General features: G+C 41.8%; 1 protein-coding gene across 3 annotated transcripts in view; it reads left to right on the top strand.

The window, feature by feature from the left end:
* Nucleotides 1-20,200, top strand: part of ELOVL6 (ELOVL fatty acid elongase 6) — a 58,542-nt gene that overhangs the window by 31,109 nt on the left and 7,233 nt on the right. For all 3 annotated transcript variants that reach the window (XM_026847923.1, XM_026847920.1, XM_026847924.1), the window contains one exon: nucleotides 18,220-18,371. In XM_026847923.1, coding sequence (XP_026703724.1) covers nucleotides 18,220-18,371 — 152 coding nt within the window. The remainder of the gene's footprint in view (nucleotides 1-18,219; nucleotides 18,372-20,200) is intronic.

Consider the following 20,200-nt stretch of genomic DNA (forward strand, 5'->3'; position numbering starts at 1 on the left):
TGTTTTGTTTTCTACACTTCAATTAAGTGTTTTCACCCAGCTTGACTTGGTACTGAGGTCCTGGGGGAGCAGCTCTATGTTGCTTCATGTCAACAGGAACCCGCTGTTAGGAAGCTGACACAAAATTCATTTTTCAGTCTCATAAGACCCCAAGGAAACCATTGCGGATTCACCTACACATCAAAATGACAGTCAGCCCTGTATTTCTGAATATTTCCTGGGGTTTAAAATCTTCAAAAACATGTTGAATATGAGTTGTCAGTTTTATATTCATGCCACTTTGAACATAAAGTTGGGGTCATTCATTGAATTTTTTACTTGGAGTATACCAAAAGTGTCATGCTGGCATCTCTAGGAATCAGCAAAGCTGACACCAGGACTCTCACAGAAAGATACAAAGTCATTAATTTTTGTTTTCATTACATCTCAGCTGGATTTTTGTAATTCCTTTTATAGGCCATAGAGTCTGCGTATGGGTGGCATTGCTATCAAGGAGCTTAAACGTGTATTTGATCGTCTCATCTTCACACAAGACAGCAGCTTGGCACTGCTTTCACTTGATTTCTATCCTTAAGGGGCTGCCAACAGAAGGCTCAGGGTCAAGGCACTATCTAATAATAGTAAAAGGTTGTCTTCCCTATGGAGTACTGTCATGTCAGTACAGGAGACAAAGAAGGTAAAACATCCAACATGATGCAGTCACTTGTAGGCAGAGGCTAAGCCTGACCATGACTGGTGCAGTGAGAGGAGGGACTTCCATCTGTCTAGCCAAACCACACAACCATAATGCTATTATCATCACCTGAGATCACTTAGATTCTAATCCAAATTCAGCTGTGCTTTGTAGCAGTGGTAGAAGTCAATGGATGTCAGTACAGCGTTTCTGAATGTCTTTCTTCATGGGAAACACTTTCTTTCAAAGTAGTAGAAAATAATAGAAATGGTATCAAACGTAGCTGCTTGCTACAGAGCTAACCAGAGCCTCAAAAGCAAAGTATCCTTAACAGCAACAGGTTTTGTATTTGAAAGACAAAGCCGAAAAGACTCACTGGAAGAAAGTGACTCATTTTGCTTTTATCAGACTGCTGTAACTGATTTGTAAGTGCAAGCACAACAGCATTTTGTAGAGGGGTTTGCCCTTGTTCCTCAGAGAGCTCCTGACAAGGCAGTCCAAAACACATCTTTATGTGAGGAACTCAGCCTTGAGCTGAACTGAATGAAAAAGACTAAACTAAGTTTAAAGAAAGGATTTCAATTGCTTGGATTTGTGACTCTGAAGTACATTCTAGTTATCATGCTTGTAAGTAGGAAAATTGATGAAAAATGATTCAAATTTCCGTCCTATCTCAAGAGCTGCCATTCACGGATACTTGCCATGGAGATTAAAACACAACTTAGTTTCATATGTTGCTGAGCAACCCATCAACATTTTTTTAAAATACTCCGAAATTTTATAAAGGTCCTGACAGTACATTTGAAGAGAAAATGAATTACTGAAATGAGTAATATTTGCCAAATAACATTAAAATTAATAAGCATCATTTAAGGTTAATTAATAATCTTCTCTCTTATAAATTTAAATAAATTCCATTTGAAACATTCCCTATATTTGTAAAGCATTAAGGCATATTCTCAGTAGGACATTTCTCAGAACCCAGATTAGTAAAATGCTTAATAATTTATTTCTATAGGACCATGTTCATCTTTATCTACTTCCCTGATTTTCTTATGTGTAACAGATATTGGAAACATCTTTTTAATTACCATTTTTGAGCAAAAGTTGAAAGTTGGGTGAACATCAGGAATTCAGAATGATTGGAGAGAAGACAAAAATCCCTTGGATGAGATTTAACGGTTTAAGAAGAAAAATTTATTTTCTGTAAAATGAACAGTAACCCCAATAGGGAAATGCAAACAGTGCTATGTAGGGTGTATCCACACATGGCAAAACAAATGCTAACTAGTATTTAAAAAATAGTGTAGAGGTGAAAAAAAGTTTATAGACTAAAAGCAATAAAGTACTATGAAGAAGGTGTATCTCCAATATGTACCTTATTTATTCTAAGAAGAGAATCCCATGACAAGTATCTTTATTGCCAGGATTGTAATTGATGCCATGTAACAAAATGCTGTGCCCATTCTTGTCTGAGATCTCACCTCTTCATTCACTCTGCTGCTACTGCTGCAGCCTCTGTTGTGTCCATCAAAGTAATTTTGAATTTAAACTGGTTGTACTGTTTTTACCTAATCAGGCCTCATTAAAAGTAAACCAAGGATTCACTGTGAGACTGGCTAATGCTGCTTTACAGGAGATGTGGATAGAACTTGCTAAAAGTTCCTATGAAAATCTTTTTTTCCAGTGCTGTTGGGCCTCCTTTCTAAACTTTTTTTTTTTTTCCCACTGACTGTTCACTTGCTTGTTTGTCTTTATTGCTGGAAAACCAAAGATCTTAGCAAAGTGGATTCAATTTGGAAAGCAGTTGTTGCGCTCATGTTGCCTCTCACAGTCAGTGAGAGTGTTGACACTCAGTTTGTCACCTTGAATTATATCTTTCTCATGAGATTACCCTGTCCCAGCCCATGGGAGCCCTCATAGGCCATGAATGTTGTACTCAAAGCAGAGTCTTCTGGGAGTGAGACTTCTCCCCATTTTAAATGGCGAGCAGACTGAAAAGTATGTTTGAGGAATAAAGAACATCTGTCTGGTGGATTAAGAAGGGAACTGCACTAGAGAGAAAGTAGGTAATTCATTCAAAAGAAATCAAACTTCCCATCTGTCCCCCTGGGGCAGTACTTCTGCATTTTACTCAGCCTTGGTACTTGGTTTGTGTTCCTGGTAAAAGGCCCATGCAGAAATCCCTGGGGAACAGAAATCTCCATGTATTTTCTTCTGAGTAAGTCCCCAACAGCTTGTGCTTGTTGGAGACAGTGGGAATAAAACACCAAGAGGTGTTAACTTGCATGACCTGTCAAATCTAACATTACATCTAGAGAAAAGCGTGTTAATAAACACTGCCAAGCCGAGCAGTGTTCACACACAGGGTTGCATACGGGTGTCGAGCTGTGGTTTAGCGAAGTCACTGTTCTGTGATGAGTTGAACTTCTTCTAAACAAATGTGCATCCTTGTGCCTGTACCATTCAGCATCTTGCCTAGGTTGCTGAATAAATAAAATATATTAATTACTTACCAATTGTAGACAAATCCCTGAGATCTGAACTTCCCCAGATGCTGGCAGGGAGTACTGCCTTGGGGAGGACAGAGTGAAAAAGGAAGATCAATGGCTCCAGGCCTGTAATTGCCATTAAATGTATAGATCTGAGCAGCTCATTAAAGCTGTATTATAACTTTTAGCTTCTTTAAGGCTTCTTTATTCTGTCAAATGCTAGTCTTTTCCTGTAACTTAGATTTTGCTTACTTTGTTATCTGCCTTTAGCTAGCTTTAGTGACAGCTAGCTTCATTGGTTGGCTTGATTCTCTGCTAAATCTTTTACTTTATTACTTTTGGGCTTTATTTGCCTAGGATAATTTCAAACTCCTAAATACATACATTTCAATGTTGTACATGACAGTTACTCTACCAACCTGATACATTTGATCCTTTAAGTATCTTTAATTTATCTTGCAGAAATAGATAGGCCACTTTTTTTGGATTATCATTTAAATCACTGCAATATTAGAGCTATTCTAAAATTTTCTTGAGATGAAGTTGAATGCTGAGAATAATTTCAGTAATGACGCAGGAACAAGTGCAGATGCCCCCGAAGCATTCATTAAAGATTGCTTAAGAGGTACAGTGTGCTTATGAATCCTCATGGGCTACTTTAGAAATCCTGAGATGAATTCCTTAATTCTTATGAGATTTTGCACCAAACACAGGGCTTAAGTTGAAAATTGATTTTTTTTTCTTTTTAGTAATTTAGCCACAGTCCAAATTTGCTAAAATAATTATCTTAGAACTAGGAAATGTTTCTTGACAGAAAACCATCTCACGGAATATACAGCCTTCACAGGGTGCGAGGCATTTCAACTACAACAAAAGTCCAATTATTGTTTAGTGATGGAAGAATGAGTTATTGCTCAAGAAACATCAGCTTCCATCAAGAAATATTGTTCCTGCAAGTTCCTACCCTACATGTGCCAGATAATCAGGGAGCAGCATCAGGTAACAGCACATTGAGGAGGGCAAGACCGGATGATAGGTAATTACTATTGATTAGCTTGTAACTGACTCTTCAGAAGTCAGATGAGATGCAGGGATGCGTGGGTAGAGCTGAAAAATTATTTTTCATTTGTTGAAAGAAAACAGTTACATGTTTTTCAGCAGCATATGGTTACATGGGTGTCCCTGTAAGCAACTTAAGCTATTCTCTCATGTTCCTAGGGTAATGATTGAGTTCAGCTGCCCTTCAGCCTGACCATTGCTCCTTGTTTGTCTCTTCCAAAACCCAGTGGGCCTTGTATAGCCACCGAGAGCTCTGTGTAAGACTGTCCATGCAAGTTTTACCTCCACCAATTATCTTCGGTTGCAAACACTACTTGTAGGAATCTAGTCCTAGCCTTTATTTTTCTGCTATGCTTTATAAGCAGTGCAGGTTCTTCCACCAGCTCACAGAGCTTCACTTTATTGATTATTTTTGTACTCTGCTCCTCAGGATTGTCTGAATAAAGCTAATCCCTATCATAAAGAAGGCAGGTCTGGGGGATCAAATTGTATTTCCTTGAGAGGGAATTCAGGCACTGTGAGGAGGGACTGGAAGGTGGTAGCTGTGGTAGATTGATTTTTATCCACACATATAAATAAGCCTTCTGAGTAGTAGTTGCAGCAATCGGCAGAAGTGTTGAGCTTGCCACTTGAGCAAAGGAGAATCAGATGGATTTTAGTCTGCTGTGGTGTTAATGTGATTAAAATCTCCAGATGACAGTGTCCATTGATCCGGAGCCCTGCAGAGATGTCACTGTTTGGGTATGCTTAATGAGATCCCTGGAGAGGGAGAGAAATAAGTTAAGCCTGGTCTTCTTTCCAGTTTAGTCAATAAAAAAGAAAAAGAAATGATTTTGGAAGCCAGGTGAGTTGTGATTAGGAAGTCTGCTGACGAGAAGGAAAGGCTGAAGGGAGTGGCCCCACATCGAGGGGTTTATTGAGAAGGAGAAAAAAAAGACTGTTGCAAGGAGCACAGTATCTGCCCTCACTGGAAAACCACAGAACGAGCTGTCACCTTAATATACCTCATTTCTGTCCCCAGAATTTATCACATAGGAAACTAGTAACCACCCAGGCATGTATGCATATATTTGTGGGTATATAAACTTGCACAAATGGTATGTTATTTCTTAAAGCCATATAAAATATTTGCACAATTTTTAAATCACTCTGAGCTGGCCTTGCTTCAGGTTTTGGTCATGATTTGCATTGAAAAGCTTACTAGAGAGACATCTGGATCAGATACAGTAGAAAGGTCTGAAAAGCAGGGCTTGTGTGTTTGGTGCAGTGATGGGGGTCTTTTCTAGGGATGGAAGGGGAATTCTCAAATGTTGTTTTGGGATTTTGATAGGACTAAACCCAAACCTCAAAGTATGCGTGAACTTATGCAAAGAAAAGTATTCTGCCAAAAGACTGATAAAAACTGCAAAGATCAGCACAACATTTGCTCACACAGCTGGTATTGAGAGCTAGAGCAACCCATTATAAAACACTACTAGTACTGCTGACCGCCAGGTTTTTGGGTGAGCGCCACACTGAAAAAAGCATGTTATTCCTCATCTCCCCCTTTTCTTACCTTTTTTTTTAACAATACTGTGTCTTGGACTCCACCCTGAATGAGACTCCATCACCTTCAAGGATAACAAGGGAGGACTCTGTGGGTGAGCCACAAAACCCATCTGTTCTTCCCGGTCAGGAGATGGTGGGGGAGGAGTCTGAGGAGCAGCTGGGCAGCAAGATGTTAGAAGGAAGGTTTTGCTGTTGGGGCTTGTTAAATTCTTGGTGTTCTCCTGCCCTTGAAGATACGGTAACTCTGTGTAAGTATGTTTTTGGAGCCACCTTATTCTGTTATTCAGAGCAGTGGATTATGTAGAAAGAATATGTAAACAATCATATATAACAGGAATGGTACTTAATGCAACATTGGTATGGTTCCTGCTGCATTCCCGACCACAGTCTAAGTGACTTTTGAGTCAGTCTTGAGATTTTCTGTCACCCTCTAAAAGAACCATATTTGAAACAAGATCCAGCAGAGATACAAACCAGCATCTTCCCAGAGCAGAGTAGCTGCTCAGACCACAGTGCCGCTGGAGTCTGTAGTGCCAAGGCTGGCTGAAAATACCACCTTCTGTGGTCTTCGTTTTCCTCACTGTGATGGAGAGCAATGAAATCATGCCATTAAAAAACAAGTGGCAGAGGACTGTTTTAGCTGCGTCATTCACCTGTCCAGTTAAACAGCACAGCCCTGCAGTCAGCCAAATGGGCACAAGCGAGCAGGTAGCGGGCAGGTGGAGGCAGCAGCCTGCCTGCCTGCGGAGTGAGTGGTGGAGTAACTCCAGTGTGGGAGGACCTGCGGAGCTCACTGTGAGATGCACAGGTACAGGAGCTCAAAGCAGAGAAGAACCACAGAGACTGCCCAGTGCTAGTTACCACATACACCTCCTCGGAGAAAATGAACATTTTCAAATGATGCATTCCCTCTGGAGAGGTAAAATTGCAAGTGGGAACAAAATCATTAAGTCATTTCAAGCTTTCAGGGAGTTTGGGAAGCTAAAAACATTTCTTAGTCTAAAACATTTGTGAAAATTGTGCTCCTAATTACAATAGTATAGTCATTATGAAGAATGTAGATACCTTATGGCCTTTCAGACACATGGGCTGAAGAGGGTGAGTTCTTTGTTCTTTTTAAGAATGAGATTAACATAAGTGCCCTTAAATAACTGTTTTGTTAATTTTTGAAAACATGCTTTTAAAGGTGTTCCATTACCATAAGAAAAAGGTATATTGTGGGACCAAGGCGCTTTTTCCCCTTTTTTTTTTTTCTTTTTTTTGTTCCTGCCTATTGTGAGTAAATAATGGTCTCAAATAATTTCATCAATAGACAAGGCCTTGGAGGACACAGGTATGAGGGAGTTACTGTGCTTTCGATTATCTGCTAGCAACTGAATTGTGGTACCTGAGCACATGATTGTCTAACACAGTTACAAAGCGGTAAAATATGGTAGCACAAACCTCCTTCTCTGGTTTTACAGTTTTACCTAAAATTGCCATAGACAGAATGAGCATGTAAATAGTTAGCATAGTTCATCAGCACCAGAGAAGACTCAGTAACATGTTCTCATGTCTGTTCCCAAAGTTAGCTTTGTTAAAGGAAAATATGGGAAAATGATAGCCAGTGTGATTTTTTTCCATTGAAATGCAAATACTATAGAGCAGAAAGGAGTTCAGCTTAGGCACACAGTAACACCATGATAGTCCTAAATCCTGAACATAAAACCCCAAGCATTTTAGTGTTCTGCAAGACTGACTTTGAAATAGTGAGATTTTTTTCATTTTAAAATGAGAATTTATGTTTCTGGTTTTGTCCATGGTTATGTCTTCAGGCTTTTCCTTCAAAGAAAACTTTTCAAGTGAGCTTCCCACAGAATCAGTTGCTGCTGAATGGGATTAAAACCTGCATTTTTGTAGTTTATCAACCGAGGGCATTAGTAAAGAAAAACAGGCGTTTTTAAGAATATTAACATTGACTTTTCCACCTCACTAGTGTGAGTTTTGTACCTGCCCATGTTGCAAGGAGTTAGGCACCCCCAGTGTGGATTCTGATCCATAGCTGATTTTCTTCTGGAGTTCGCTGGTGCAAGTAAGGGGATCAGCAGGGAGCATTAACACAAAACAACTACAATAGTCAGAACAACTGCAAAAATTCCATGAGGGAGAGGAATCCAAATATTTTCTCCTATGGCAAGGCCAGCTGTTGGGGTCTGGTCCTATGCAAATTCAAGGAGTGGGACAGTGTGGGGAGAGGTAGAAGCAGTGATGCTCTTAAAACTCACTCCATAGGTTCACATTCTTTATGGCTTGTGTCCAGCTGTGTCAAGCCAAATCCACTCTGGTATTTGCCTAATATGTGAAGTGAAACAGAATGAGAGCAAGAGTCTGACAGAGTCTGTGGAAGGCACATCTTGCTCTTATCTGGTCTTCTGGCTAGGTCAGGAAGTTCTCAGCTGTTCGTGTTTGTAGGACAGCACAGCTTTGTAAACTTGCACCATAACTCTCTGCATCATTGTATTTTTAGGTCATAAAAGCATGCTACCAAAATATCAGATGTGCAGACAATGAAAATGTGATAAGAGGTGTAACAACAGCTTTTATATCTATAAACTATTTATCTTTACAGATATAGGTGTACCTTGGGTAATTAAGATGGAGGGTTTGGGACTTGAAGGTTTAGAGAATAACTTTAAAAAGTGAAAAAAAAAAATCTACAGCAAGCCAAAGAACTCTCTGAAGAAAATTCCTCCTACTGGAGTGTGTTTACTGTTAATTCAATAATACTGTTTTCACTGATACAGAGTGAGGTCACACCTCTTTCTGCTTCATCAAATAGACCTCATGGGTAGGGCACTGAACCACAATTTGTTATGTTGCACATCATTTCTCATTCTGACTCAGACACAGGTTTTTGACAGGACACTTAAATTTCAGTTTGCCTCACCTGTCTTTGAAATGGGTCTTAGGTTTAGCCACCTTATGAGGCTGTCACAGAGTAAAGGCCATTGAGGACTGTGAAATATTTACAAATACAATGCTTAGGGCCTTGGAGATGCAAACAGGGACAGAAGTCTGAAGAAAGTTAAGTCTGAACCTGAAGACACCCTAGCTTACAGACAGCTTTGTACTTAGCAGTTGCTTTACATAGGGATGTCTGACCTAAAGCAGTTGCTGGCCTGAATATTGTTGAGGCATTAGTAATTCTGGGACAGCCCAAGCTGGAGGTGGTAGGTCGCTTAGCTGTGGGAAAGCAGACAAGACCAAAATTTTGGTATGGCAACAGGAAGGTCTGCTCTGTGGAGAGAAAGGAGATGTCTGCATCACAGGTGGCTTTGATGAGGAGACAAGGTCTTCTGGGGAGGTGACTGAATCAGTTCTGGGAGGTAAAACAGGGAAGTGCTTTAGAAGTGTTTTATAACAACAGTCATTCTGCAGGATCAGGTCTCCCTCTCTCCATCACTAACCTTGGTGCTGCTTGAAGGCACTTCAGAAATGTTGAAGGATGATGAAACAACAGCCTAATTACATTAATTTTCCTCGCTGTTTCTTATAAAAATAACAGTTGGGCTAAGTTCATCAGCTGTAATTTGAACAAGTGTCTCTCTACGATTTCAAGGTAACTCACTATTAGGAAGTCCTCTTTTTAAAATGCTTGTTAAATGCTCCATAAATGTTACATTTAGAGTTAAGAGAGACCAAATCTGTAGTCAGTACTGTTATTTTACAAACTTTGTCACTTAGATGAATACCGACCATATCACTGTGTATCCTTCACTGATCAGGAGACTGATTCATTTAATTTGAAAAATGTAACCCTTAGTCCACAAACCTAGAAAAATATTTTTAATAACCAGGTGCAGACTTACGAAGCTGGTTCTTCGAGCAAGTTATTAATATTTATGAATATTTCATATAGACTGTCCTTGTGTCACATTAACCATTTAGGATGTTGGCTGCCAGATCCTTTTCCAGGCTGCTTTTCTGTGAGATTAGAGGACATTAGAGGACATGTCATATTGCACTGACTTAGCCACAGCTCTCATTAACTTCTTGAGATCAACATAAGAGCCATTAATTCCATGTAGGTCACTGAACAACAGCCAAATGATATCTTTCAGTCATTACCCACATTTCATTTGTACTTAATGGTAGGTTTCTTAGTGTATGGTTTCTCACTGTACAGTAAAAATGTAATGTTTTTGCATTCAAAGATAAGCCTAAAGTAACCTTATAGTTTCTACACCTGTTTAAATACAAGATCCAGGATTTTATGGCATTACGTTTGAATACAGTCAAGACAAACCAAGACAGGAGTCACATCTGAGATAACATTTAGGTAGCCTGACAAGCTTTTAATGAAACTATACATTAGAATTGTCATAGGCTTGATTAATTCCTCCTCTCTTCTGGAGGATTTATTCCATCAGGAAAATCCAACTTTTTTTTTTTTTAATATTGCACCATCACATATTGCTCATTGCTCAGTGAAGGTAGTACTGCTCCTTCCTTTCCCTTGCAAAGGTGGCCAGATGTGGATGAATGTGCACATCATTGGAAAAAGAAACACAAAAAGTTAAGAAGTGATTCATTTAAAAAAAAAAGGGGGTGGGGGGCAGCTGCAATGAAATCTAGCCTGTCAATAAACACCCAAGAGCAGCTTGGGTGTCAGAAAGCAGAGCAAAGCAATTGTAAATTCTGGTGGGTTCTTCTGCTTCTTCGCTACATTCCATCACACATCCACCACCCAGAAAGGGGGATCCTCAGGACCCACATTTGCTCTCTGTGATACACTGTGAACATGTACTCATGGACTTTTAAGTTTAAGGAAACTTAATTAGCCAGGAAACGTATTTCTCACTCGCCCTTTGCTTGTGTATGCTAGAAGGTTGGTGTGTGATGGCATGTCTCACCAGTCCCCTCCCCGTGGTGGAATGAATGCCATCTCTGTTGGGCAGGATCTTGGGAAGGCCACTCTCATGGTTTTAATTCTTCTCCCAGCGTCAAAACAGTCTTGACAAATGTACCCACAAAATTATTTTGGAACAATAGATTTTAAATAAGAACCCAGGCACTAGTAAGATGTTAGTCCATAATTATGGTGAACACAAATCAGACCTTAATATTCTTTCCTCATTTGACACGACCCGGATAACCACCGGAACAAACCCGGACATTCCCTTTCATTTTGGCTCAATTTTAGAAAGAAGCTACCCACTACAGCCATATTCTGGGAGAACTGGAAAAAAAATCAGTTTCATATTTTTTTACAGAATATGGGATTTCTTTACAGATTGTGGGATTGAGTGCACTTTAGCATGTTTGCCGGTGACATCAAGCTGTGTGGTGTGGTCAACATGCTGGAGGGAAGGGATGCCATCCAGAGGGACCTTGACAGGCTGGAGAGGTGGGCCTGTGTGAACACCATGTTCAACAAGGCCAAGTGCAAAGTCCTGCACATGGGTCACATCAATCCTGTGCACAGATAATGGCTGGGTGATGAGTGGATTGAGAGCGGCTCTGTGGTGAGGGACTTGGGGTTATTGGTGGATGGAAAACGGAATATGAGCCAGCAATAGGCACTCGCAGACCAGAAATCTAGCGGTATCCTGGGCTGCACCAAGAGAAGTGCAACCAGCAGGTCAAGGGAGCGGATTCTCCCCCTCCACTCCACTCTTGTTAGACTCTACCTGGAATACTGTGTCCAGGTATGGACCTGCTTCAGCAGGTCCAGAGAAGACCCACAAAGATGATCAGGGGGCTGGAGCACCTCCCTTATGAGGACAGGCTGAGAGAGTTGGGGTTGTTCAGCCCAGAGAAGAGAAGGCTCCAGGGAGACCTTATAGCGGCCTTCCAGTACTTCAAGGGGGCTACAGGAAAGATGGGGAGGGACTCTGCCTCAGGGAGTGTAGGGATAGGATGAGGAGTAGTGGTTTTAAACTGGAAGAGGGCAGATTTAGATTAGATATAAGGAAAAAATTCTTTCCTGTAAGGGTGGTGAGGCACTGGCACAGGTTGACCAGAGCAGCTGTGGCTGCCCCCTCCCTGGCAGTGTTCAAGGCCAGGCTGGACGGGGCTTTGAGCAACCTGGGCTAGTGGAAGGTGTCCCTGCCCATGGCGGGGGTCTGGAACTAGATGATGTTTAAGGTCCCTTCCAACCCAAACTATTCTATGATTTTATGATTATGAGGATAGATTCCCATAAATCTCCTGATTTACCTACTAAAATATTGTTTGACAGTCTTCTCTTTTTGACACAAAGGTTAGCAGTTTCCCAGAGTACTCTGCTCCTGCGGGACCTGAAGCCACTGCAAAATGTAAGCACAGATTTTAGGTTGGGAGCAGGCCAGTGATTCATTAAATCTTCCATCCTTACCACTGGTTTGATAGTATAATCACCGCAGCAGTAGCAAAGCAGCAAGCACACTGTGATCTGGCTACCTCACCTATCTACACAGATAATTGTTTAGTTATATCTTCTTATAATACAGCTGTATGTATAGTGTGTGGTCACCATACAAATGCATGTTCCCAGAACTTCTGCCCTGTTTGCTCGGTAGGACCTATCCTTGTGTGCTTCCTCCCTGGAAAGGACCATTTCCCAACACTGATCTGCCAACCTTATCTGAAGTCACCTAGGCAAAAATAATTCTGTTACAAGCTTGGAAAAAAACCCTTCCATCTGTTGGTTGGCAAAGCAAGTGGCCCTTTCAATGCATGCATCCTGCAGAGGTGACACTGTCTTTTGATTCAGCAAAACTACTGTCCCTTCTCACATGGCCAAAGCAAAGTTTTGTGGGAGACAGAAATCTACAGTTTCATTTCAGGCAACAAAATCTTATCAGTTTCTTAAGAAAGCTGTCACCTAGCTCTGTCCCTGCTGTGTTGTCCACTTGGTGCATATCACTGATGGACTGGTACTCTGGGACCACATTTCACAAGACTGCAGAAGTTAAGAGTGATTTGAAAGAAGCCTGCCCTTACTAGGTGGAGAAGAAAAGCACCATAAATATTAAAAAACAAAACAAAACAAAACAAACCTACTGGTGATGTTGCAAAATTGCTTTGTTACAAACTTATTTTTAGGAATTAATCAAAGAGCATAGTGAGCAAATGGCTGAAAGATGAGACGCGTTCCTTCACATGGAGATGCACCCACCTTGGTCCATGTTGCTTGATAATATCAGGCATTTCTGCGTTTCTTTACTAATTTGGGGGCAGCTGCCCTGCTGGGGAGTTCAGAGCTGTCTGATTAAGGTGACTTCAGCTGCATTTCCTTTCAAGAAACTTAGTTCATGGAGTTGTTTCTCTTATAGATGCTTTCTCTGCACATTTTCCCAGTATCAGTTTGTATTTTACATGTTTTCTGTTGCTTGACTAAGGACAGAAATATTCTGTTGCCCTTTTACAGTAACTGTTTTCTCTAGATGTGCTTTTTGACTACCCTGCCACTCTGATGTATCAGACCGAGGGGTCCCTGTTCATTTTGTGCTCCTGTGCCACAGAACTTGTTCCTCTTTTCTGAGAACCATGGGCTTTAAATCAGAAGGGCACAGAAAGGCCATTTTATTGTGTTAAAAGACCAGCTCTTCAGCAGCACGAGGGAAACTTGATATGACCATTGAAATATTCCTGCTGAACAGAAGAGAAAGATGAATGCAGTTTGATTTGTCATGGAGGCAGGCATAGGAAGCTCTGTGTTCACCTGCTGACCTTTAAACATTTATTTCAAATTCAGAGTGCTTCCTCTGTAAATATTTTGCATGCGAAAGTGGAAAAAAAACAAAAGCAAACCACAAAGAAGCAATGAAGAACCTGTTTGCCTTTCTTTTAGCCGTTGTGGTACAAGCAGGCTGCAGTCTGAGGGCTGTGACTCTGCATGTAAGGTGATCTCAGCTGCTCTCCCAGGGCCACTGTGGCTTTCATGGAGGAGGACCACACACTCTGTGCCACCTCCCTGTGCTCCCATGAGTTGCCATGTAAGTGGGTCGGGGCAGAATTAAGATTTCTTCTCTCCTCCAGCCTGGAAGCTGGATCCGGAGCCATGGGAGCTCTGGCTGAGTGCCTGGCCGGCTCGCTGCCGGGCTAACCCAGCACACCCACGGCAGGGGATAGTCCCACACCCTGGAGACCTGTGCGTTGGGCCATGTTGAACAGCCTGTGAGCCTGGGTAAGGATGGCTGTGCTTGAAGTCTCTACCAGCCTGTAATTTTGCCCAGCACAGCTGGGTCTTTTTCATGCTGCGGTCTCCCTGCTGCTCTCTGCTGGTGCTGTGTTCGCAGGACGGCATGCTTTCAAGAAACAGACTCCGCTTTTGATGTGTAGCTTGTAGCTAACATATTCTACATTCACATTAGCCACAGTCAAGACTTTTACCCCCTTCAGTACCATCTTTACCTAGTTCTGCAGATAGTTTGTATGGTGTTAAGTTTAGTTAGTTTAAGGGGTTTTTTTAACATGCAAACTGGAGCAGAGAATTCCCTCGGCAAAAGTATCACAGCACTAAAATCCTTTAGGAGGTGTTGATACATTCTGTGCTGAACTTTTTTTTTTTTTTTAAATGTGGAAGAAACATTCCCTGCTCAATTCTGCAGTGTTAAATTTCTGTACCAGGATGTCCAGAGGGGTCAGGACCCAAGTGCAGTGATGGGTCTACATAGAAAGCAGCTCTAGCAAAAATGGGCAGTCTCCTCCTCACTGCGAGGAGGAGCTGAGTCTGCTAGAGTGCCAGCTAGGGTTGAACTAGAGTCTTGAGATACCTGCTGCCCTCTCAGGCTTTTGAGAAACAAGTACTTCAGTCCCTCCTGGTAAGTAGGAGGGAGGGAACAGAAAGCAGTAATAGGCTTCGGCCACTAACACCTGCTTTGTCTTCCCATCAGCTAGCTCCCCAACCCTCGATTTCTTTCCTTAATGCCACACCTAATCCATGCACAGGATGTGTTCTGAGCCCCTCACTTGAAAACAAGTTTCTGAGGGAAAAGTAGTAGTGTTTATTTTACACATGGGTAGGTTTTGATCATATTACAGACAGTAAAATCTCAATTGGGCATTTGTTAATCTACCAGAGAAGTCACTGCCTGAAGAGAGGAGAACTGAATAGATGAGAAAGCTGCATTAACTGGTGCAGTTTGTTTCTGATCAGTGTCTCTAGTTGCAAAAGGCTGTAACTGTACAATAATTCACTGCTACCTTATTTCTAAAGTCCCTGTGGATGATTCCGACCAGACAGACTGCTTTGGTAAGCAGTTCATTTCAATACCTCATAAAAGCTACAGCAGAGAGCAGGGCGAGGACAAAATGAAGCAGAAGTGATTTATTGAGCAAGCAGTGTCATCACTCTGCTGCACATTATGTTTTTGCAAGGTAGAAATTTGTTGGTTGATCTTACCTTACAGAACAAACAAGATTAAGTGACAGAGGCACAAAAACCAGTCCTGGCTCTCTGAGTCCAAGGCACGTTTGCAGACATGGATTAGATCTTTTTCTGTCTCCAGTGGCATGTGCTTGGTTACAGGGTAGTGTTTTGGCATGCAGCACATCTTATAAGCAGCTACCTGCTCATGGCATCTGTTTAGGTAATTGAGTCAGTTACTTCCAGTTTGCCATCCTGCTTATTTATAAAGTCTTCCCTTGTGAATTATGTGAAAATGTAACTTGTTTTTTACTGATAAAAAAATCAGATTAGTCTGATTTACACCATGTAGAGCAGTAGCTGGAGTCACAGAACTAGAGGAAGTCACTGTGTATGAAATTATAGAAAAGTGAGTGTGTGTGTGTGCATGCACGCTGCAGCATTGCTAAATGGAAAGACAGGAACAATTACATTGTTATAGTCTCAAGGACAGCAAAGTGAAACTCTGTAATCCCCACAGGGAAAATACTCTTTGGCTCTGTTATCAGTCCAGATTAAGTCCCTGGGTGTCAGTACTCAGTCTCACTTAAAGTTAAGTCAAGGTTTGCCTGTTGCTTGAACAAGCACTCTTTGCAGATGAGTTTGTGTTCATGGCACAGAATTCTCTTTAGTTTTAAAACTTTAATAATAAATGATGCCTTAGAAGAGCAATACAGCTTTTGTACAAGGAAGGGTGTATTGCTTGCAGCTATTTGATTTCATAATTTAAAATTTCCTTTTTTGACCCCTTTTTAATGTCAGCACTGAGGTATTTGCTAATGGGAGAACCAATGTATCATTAGATATTCTGCCTGATCTTCCTCCACCCAGTTTTGCCACCACCCAAAACATAGGAGCAAGCAGCAGCCTGCCCTGGCTAGCTTGAGGAGTTCACTGCCTCAGGAAGTGATCAGATCACATCTCTGTCAGGATCTCCTGTCTTCTTGGGAATGAGAAATGCAACTCCTGAGACAAAAAAAGGAGCATGCATTAAACTCCAGAGAGAAGGCACAGAACAAGTTGCACCTGATTTCAAAACTCCTTCTGCAGGCTTTGGCACTCTCTGCAGAGTTAAAAGGACCGATCCCTGAAAGACATGAGAAAAGCATGCTGAGAGAGCATTTCTGGGAGGGAACAACCCTACACAGAGAGGATGCACTATGGGCTGCCTAGGTGTCAAGAATACTGCACTACCCCTTCTGCATGCAGGGGTGGATGAACACGAGAGACTGCAACAGCTGTCCTGCCTAAGCCTGGGAATGTGTGCATTACTTTGAGCAGTGTTAGTGGGAAACCCAGACTCAGCTAAGCTCCTTCAGTACACCTGTACCACAGCAGGATGGCTTTTTATTTGCACTTAGCAGATGAGGACTCACCTAGCAGTAGAGCCCATGAGCAAATGCCACCATACAAAGAGCAGATAATCATAGTGCCTTCTTAAGTGCTTGCAGTTATCTGAATTTCCTGATGGCACAGTGAAACCTCAGGCATCAAAGTGTAATGGTGCTGGAGCCAGAATGTAACACATCTCCCCAAGTATGACCTGGCCATAGAGCCCCATCTGTGATGCCACTGACAGAGCCTGAAGAGCACCAGGCAGCATGGTACTCCACTTGTTGCGGAGGGCATGCAGCAGACAGGAGAGAGTAAGGTTCATTGCTTCTTAGGAGCAGGCACGTTTGACTGAATATATCAGTGCTGCAGATTTGGAAATCTAAATACTTCGTGCAAAAATCATAAAAACTTAGGTCAACAGTTTTTTGTGCTTGGCAGGCTTACTTGAACCATCTAGTCTGTCCAAGTGCCATAAGAACTACCACAGAGCTCAACTTTTGAGGCTGCCTTGATGATTTTAAATGACATTTTTAAAATAATAATGACTTCACAAGACAAGTAACAGAATCTATAACTTCAGATGAAGTGTTCCTTATTTCACACACTTTCACATAAATGGTAGCTTGCATTGCCCACATGGATTTTAGGTGGCTTGGTTTGCTTGCTGCTGTGCAATAGTCACAAAAGACACCAAGGCAGGGCAGGAACCAGAGGATTCAAGAGTAGGACAAGGTCACAAAGAAGTTAGAGGCTAGAGGCACAGGGGCATACGGTGTAGACATAAAGTAAGATATACTCAGCCCCAAAGGAGGTTGGATCTTTCTTTTCTCCAGTTTTCTGGAGGCTGCTTGTTTCACCCAGTATTCGTCACATTTTGAAGGGCCAACAAGATACAATGGTAGACGGTAGGCAAGCATGTTCTTGCCTAAAAACAGTGAGGAAATTTCTTCTGCAAAGCTCCTCACTGCTGAGACAGAAGCCTTTGTTCCTTACATCCGCTGGATGTCTTTTGTTATCTAATCCTATCCCCTCTGTAATTGTACCAATTAATACCATTGCAAATCTCATTTCTCATTTACAGAACACTGTTACTTTGCATCTCACTTTGATGAGGTGAGGGTAAATCTGCTGTTTTCAGCTCGATTCAACTAATAGATTCCTCTGTTAGCAGTGACCTGTTAAGAGATGAAGTATGAAGACAGCATATGCACCAAAGCACATGGACTGACTGAGACCCCCCCATCAAAATCTGTTCGCCCTACCTGGGTTTGTTTGTCTGTGCTCAGAGGTCCTGTGGGTGCAACACACACAGAGAGAGACAAGAGAAAACTGAGGAAAAAATAAATCAAAAGAGGTCCTGCTTATGTTGATGACAGCTCTTTATCAACTCATTTCTTGTAGTCTCCCAGCCATCAGCATCAAAACTCTGCACACTGTTTTCAACTGAAGTAGATGTCTCTCACTGCTTCTGAAATCTGAAGGATCATTCCTGTAGAAATGAAATAAAAAACATTGACATTACTATTCCAGATTTTCACCAGGTGATACAGCCGGAGTCCAGTTTACAAATCTGAGTTCAGAGTAACTTCCTAGATACCAGCAGAGTTGCTCCAGCTTTAAGACTGTCTCAAATGTATTATTTCAGCACATTTATGGCCTTTTTCTCATAATGATTTGAAGTGATGGCATGTAAGTTTCATGTGTCCACTCAATTTTCTTCATTTTCTCTTTTTGTTTTAAAGTATATTTGGTGCTGTTCGAACTGGTGCTTATATGCTGTACATTTTGATGACCAAAGGCCTGAAGCAGTCAGTGTGTGACCAGAGTTTTTACATTGGACCTGTCAGCAAATTCTGGGCATATGCATTTGTGCTAAGCAAAGCACCTGAACTAGGTGAGTACCCTCCTTCCCTTTCTCTCACTATGCGTATTTAGAGCAGAAATGTCTGTGCAGGAAGAACAAGAAGGGTCTCAGTGCTGTTCAGGTCTTGTTTAAGTCTTAGAAAAACTGAGTAAGCAAAACCAGCCCCAAACTCTGCATGTTTTAGTGTCTAGAGATTAAGTCCAGCTTGGCTGAAGTTAGAGCAATGTGCAGTTGAATAAGACCATTCCCAGCCCAGGAATAAATTGCAGTGATTATATACAGCAGGGCAGTCAAGTTAAGAGCAATCTGGTCCATATCTCTTCCTTAACTACTTGTAAGTAAATAAAAGTAGCATAATTGGCAGTCACTCACCCCATGGGTACAGAAGTGAAGGGTGGGCTACAGCAGCTGTGTCAGCAAGAAGCTTTGAGCTAGGTTCTACCTTCATTCTGCAGCATTCATCCTTAAATACACATGTAGGCGTACAATTATGAACAGTAATGTGCTTCCTCCCGAAACACTGAAAGCTGTGGCTGTCTGCTTCCTGCAAATAGAAACCAATTTCCTATAATATCTCTAGCTTTTCCAGTCCTGATTCTTATAGACGCCTGTCTCTCCAGCAATTTTTTTTTTTTGCTAAGGGTACTTATATACATGCTAAAGCCAAGTTAATAGCCAGTCTGCATGTGTTCTCATTCCATGGCTTATTAATGCAAGAAAGGCTTGTTTTAATGGGAAGTAGGAGGCAGCAACTTAGCTGCCCTCCAGCTTTCATTTCAAAGGATGACCTTACTAAACCTCAGAGGGCTGCAGTACTCACTGTGTTCAGGTGTACAGCAAAAAATAAGTCTTTACCTTTCAGCAGAGAATTTGATTCAGCAAATTACAGAAAAACATCAGCATAAAAACTGGAGACAGACACCAGTTGCCTTGCTGTGTCAGAATCCCTTGGTTTCCTGCTGCTTAGATTACTGCAAAGCCACAGAAACTTAGTTCTTAAAAACTGCACAGCAACAACAAATTGAATATATGATTAATTATGAAAATGTGAGTCAACATCTTGCAGCTAATGAAGTAAACAGTAGCATTATGGCTTATTACAGACCTTGTGCAGACAGTGCAGTTTTGGTTTCACCCATCACTAACTTTCATGATTTGGATTTTCTGGAATACATATATGTAGAAATAAGTACCCAGATTCAAATCTCAGAGATCTTTTTGGAAACACTGTGTCTATAACAACAGAAAACAAGTAGCATACATACATACATCCATCTAATTGAGATGCTGTCCTGATTCAAGCCCAGAGGGCAAACAAGCACCATGCTGTTAACTCACTCCCTCCCCCCCAGTGCTGGGAAGGAGGGAAATTAATCAAGAGACTCAGAAATCACGATAAGGACAGGGAACAGTTGCTCACCCGTTTAACGGTCACAGGCAAAAGACAGACTCCTTAGAGGAAGAAAACAAGAACATCACTTTTATTCAAACACTAACAAAACCAGCACTTAACAGACAGAACGGAACAGTGAGAACTGTTACTGTATCTTAAAACATCTCCCCCCACCCCTACCTTCTGCCCAGGCCCAGCTTTGTTACAGATATTTCTACCTCTTCCCCCAGCAGTGCAGGGGCAGGGAATGGAAGGGTGCAGTCAGTCTGCTGCTTCTTCCTCCAAGGCTGGGGGGAGCACTCTTCCCCCTGCTCCATGTGGTGTCCTCCTCAACAGGAACAGTCTACCACAAACTCCCCACCATGAGTGCTCCTCATGGGATGCTCTGGCATGGGTCACTCCTGGTGTTGCAGTCTGCCCAGTGCCAATCTACAACACTGGGGGCTGCTTCTTCCCAGAGTCCCAG

This window comes from Athene cunicularia (genome assembly GCF_003259725.1).
Source record: "Athene cunicularia isolate RWA chromosome 4 unlocalized genomic scaffold, athCun1 chr4_part2, whole genome shotgun sequence".
Taxonomy (NCBI): domain Eukaryota; kingdom Metazoa; phylum Chordata; class Aves; order Strigiformes; family Strigidae; genus Athene; species Athene cunicularia.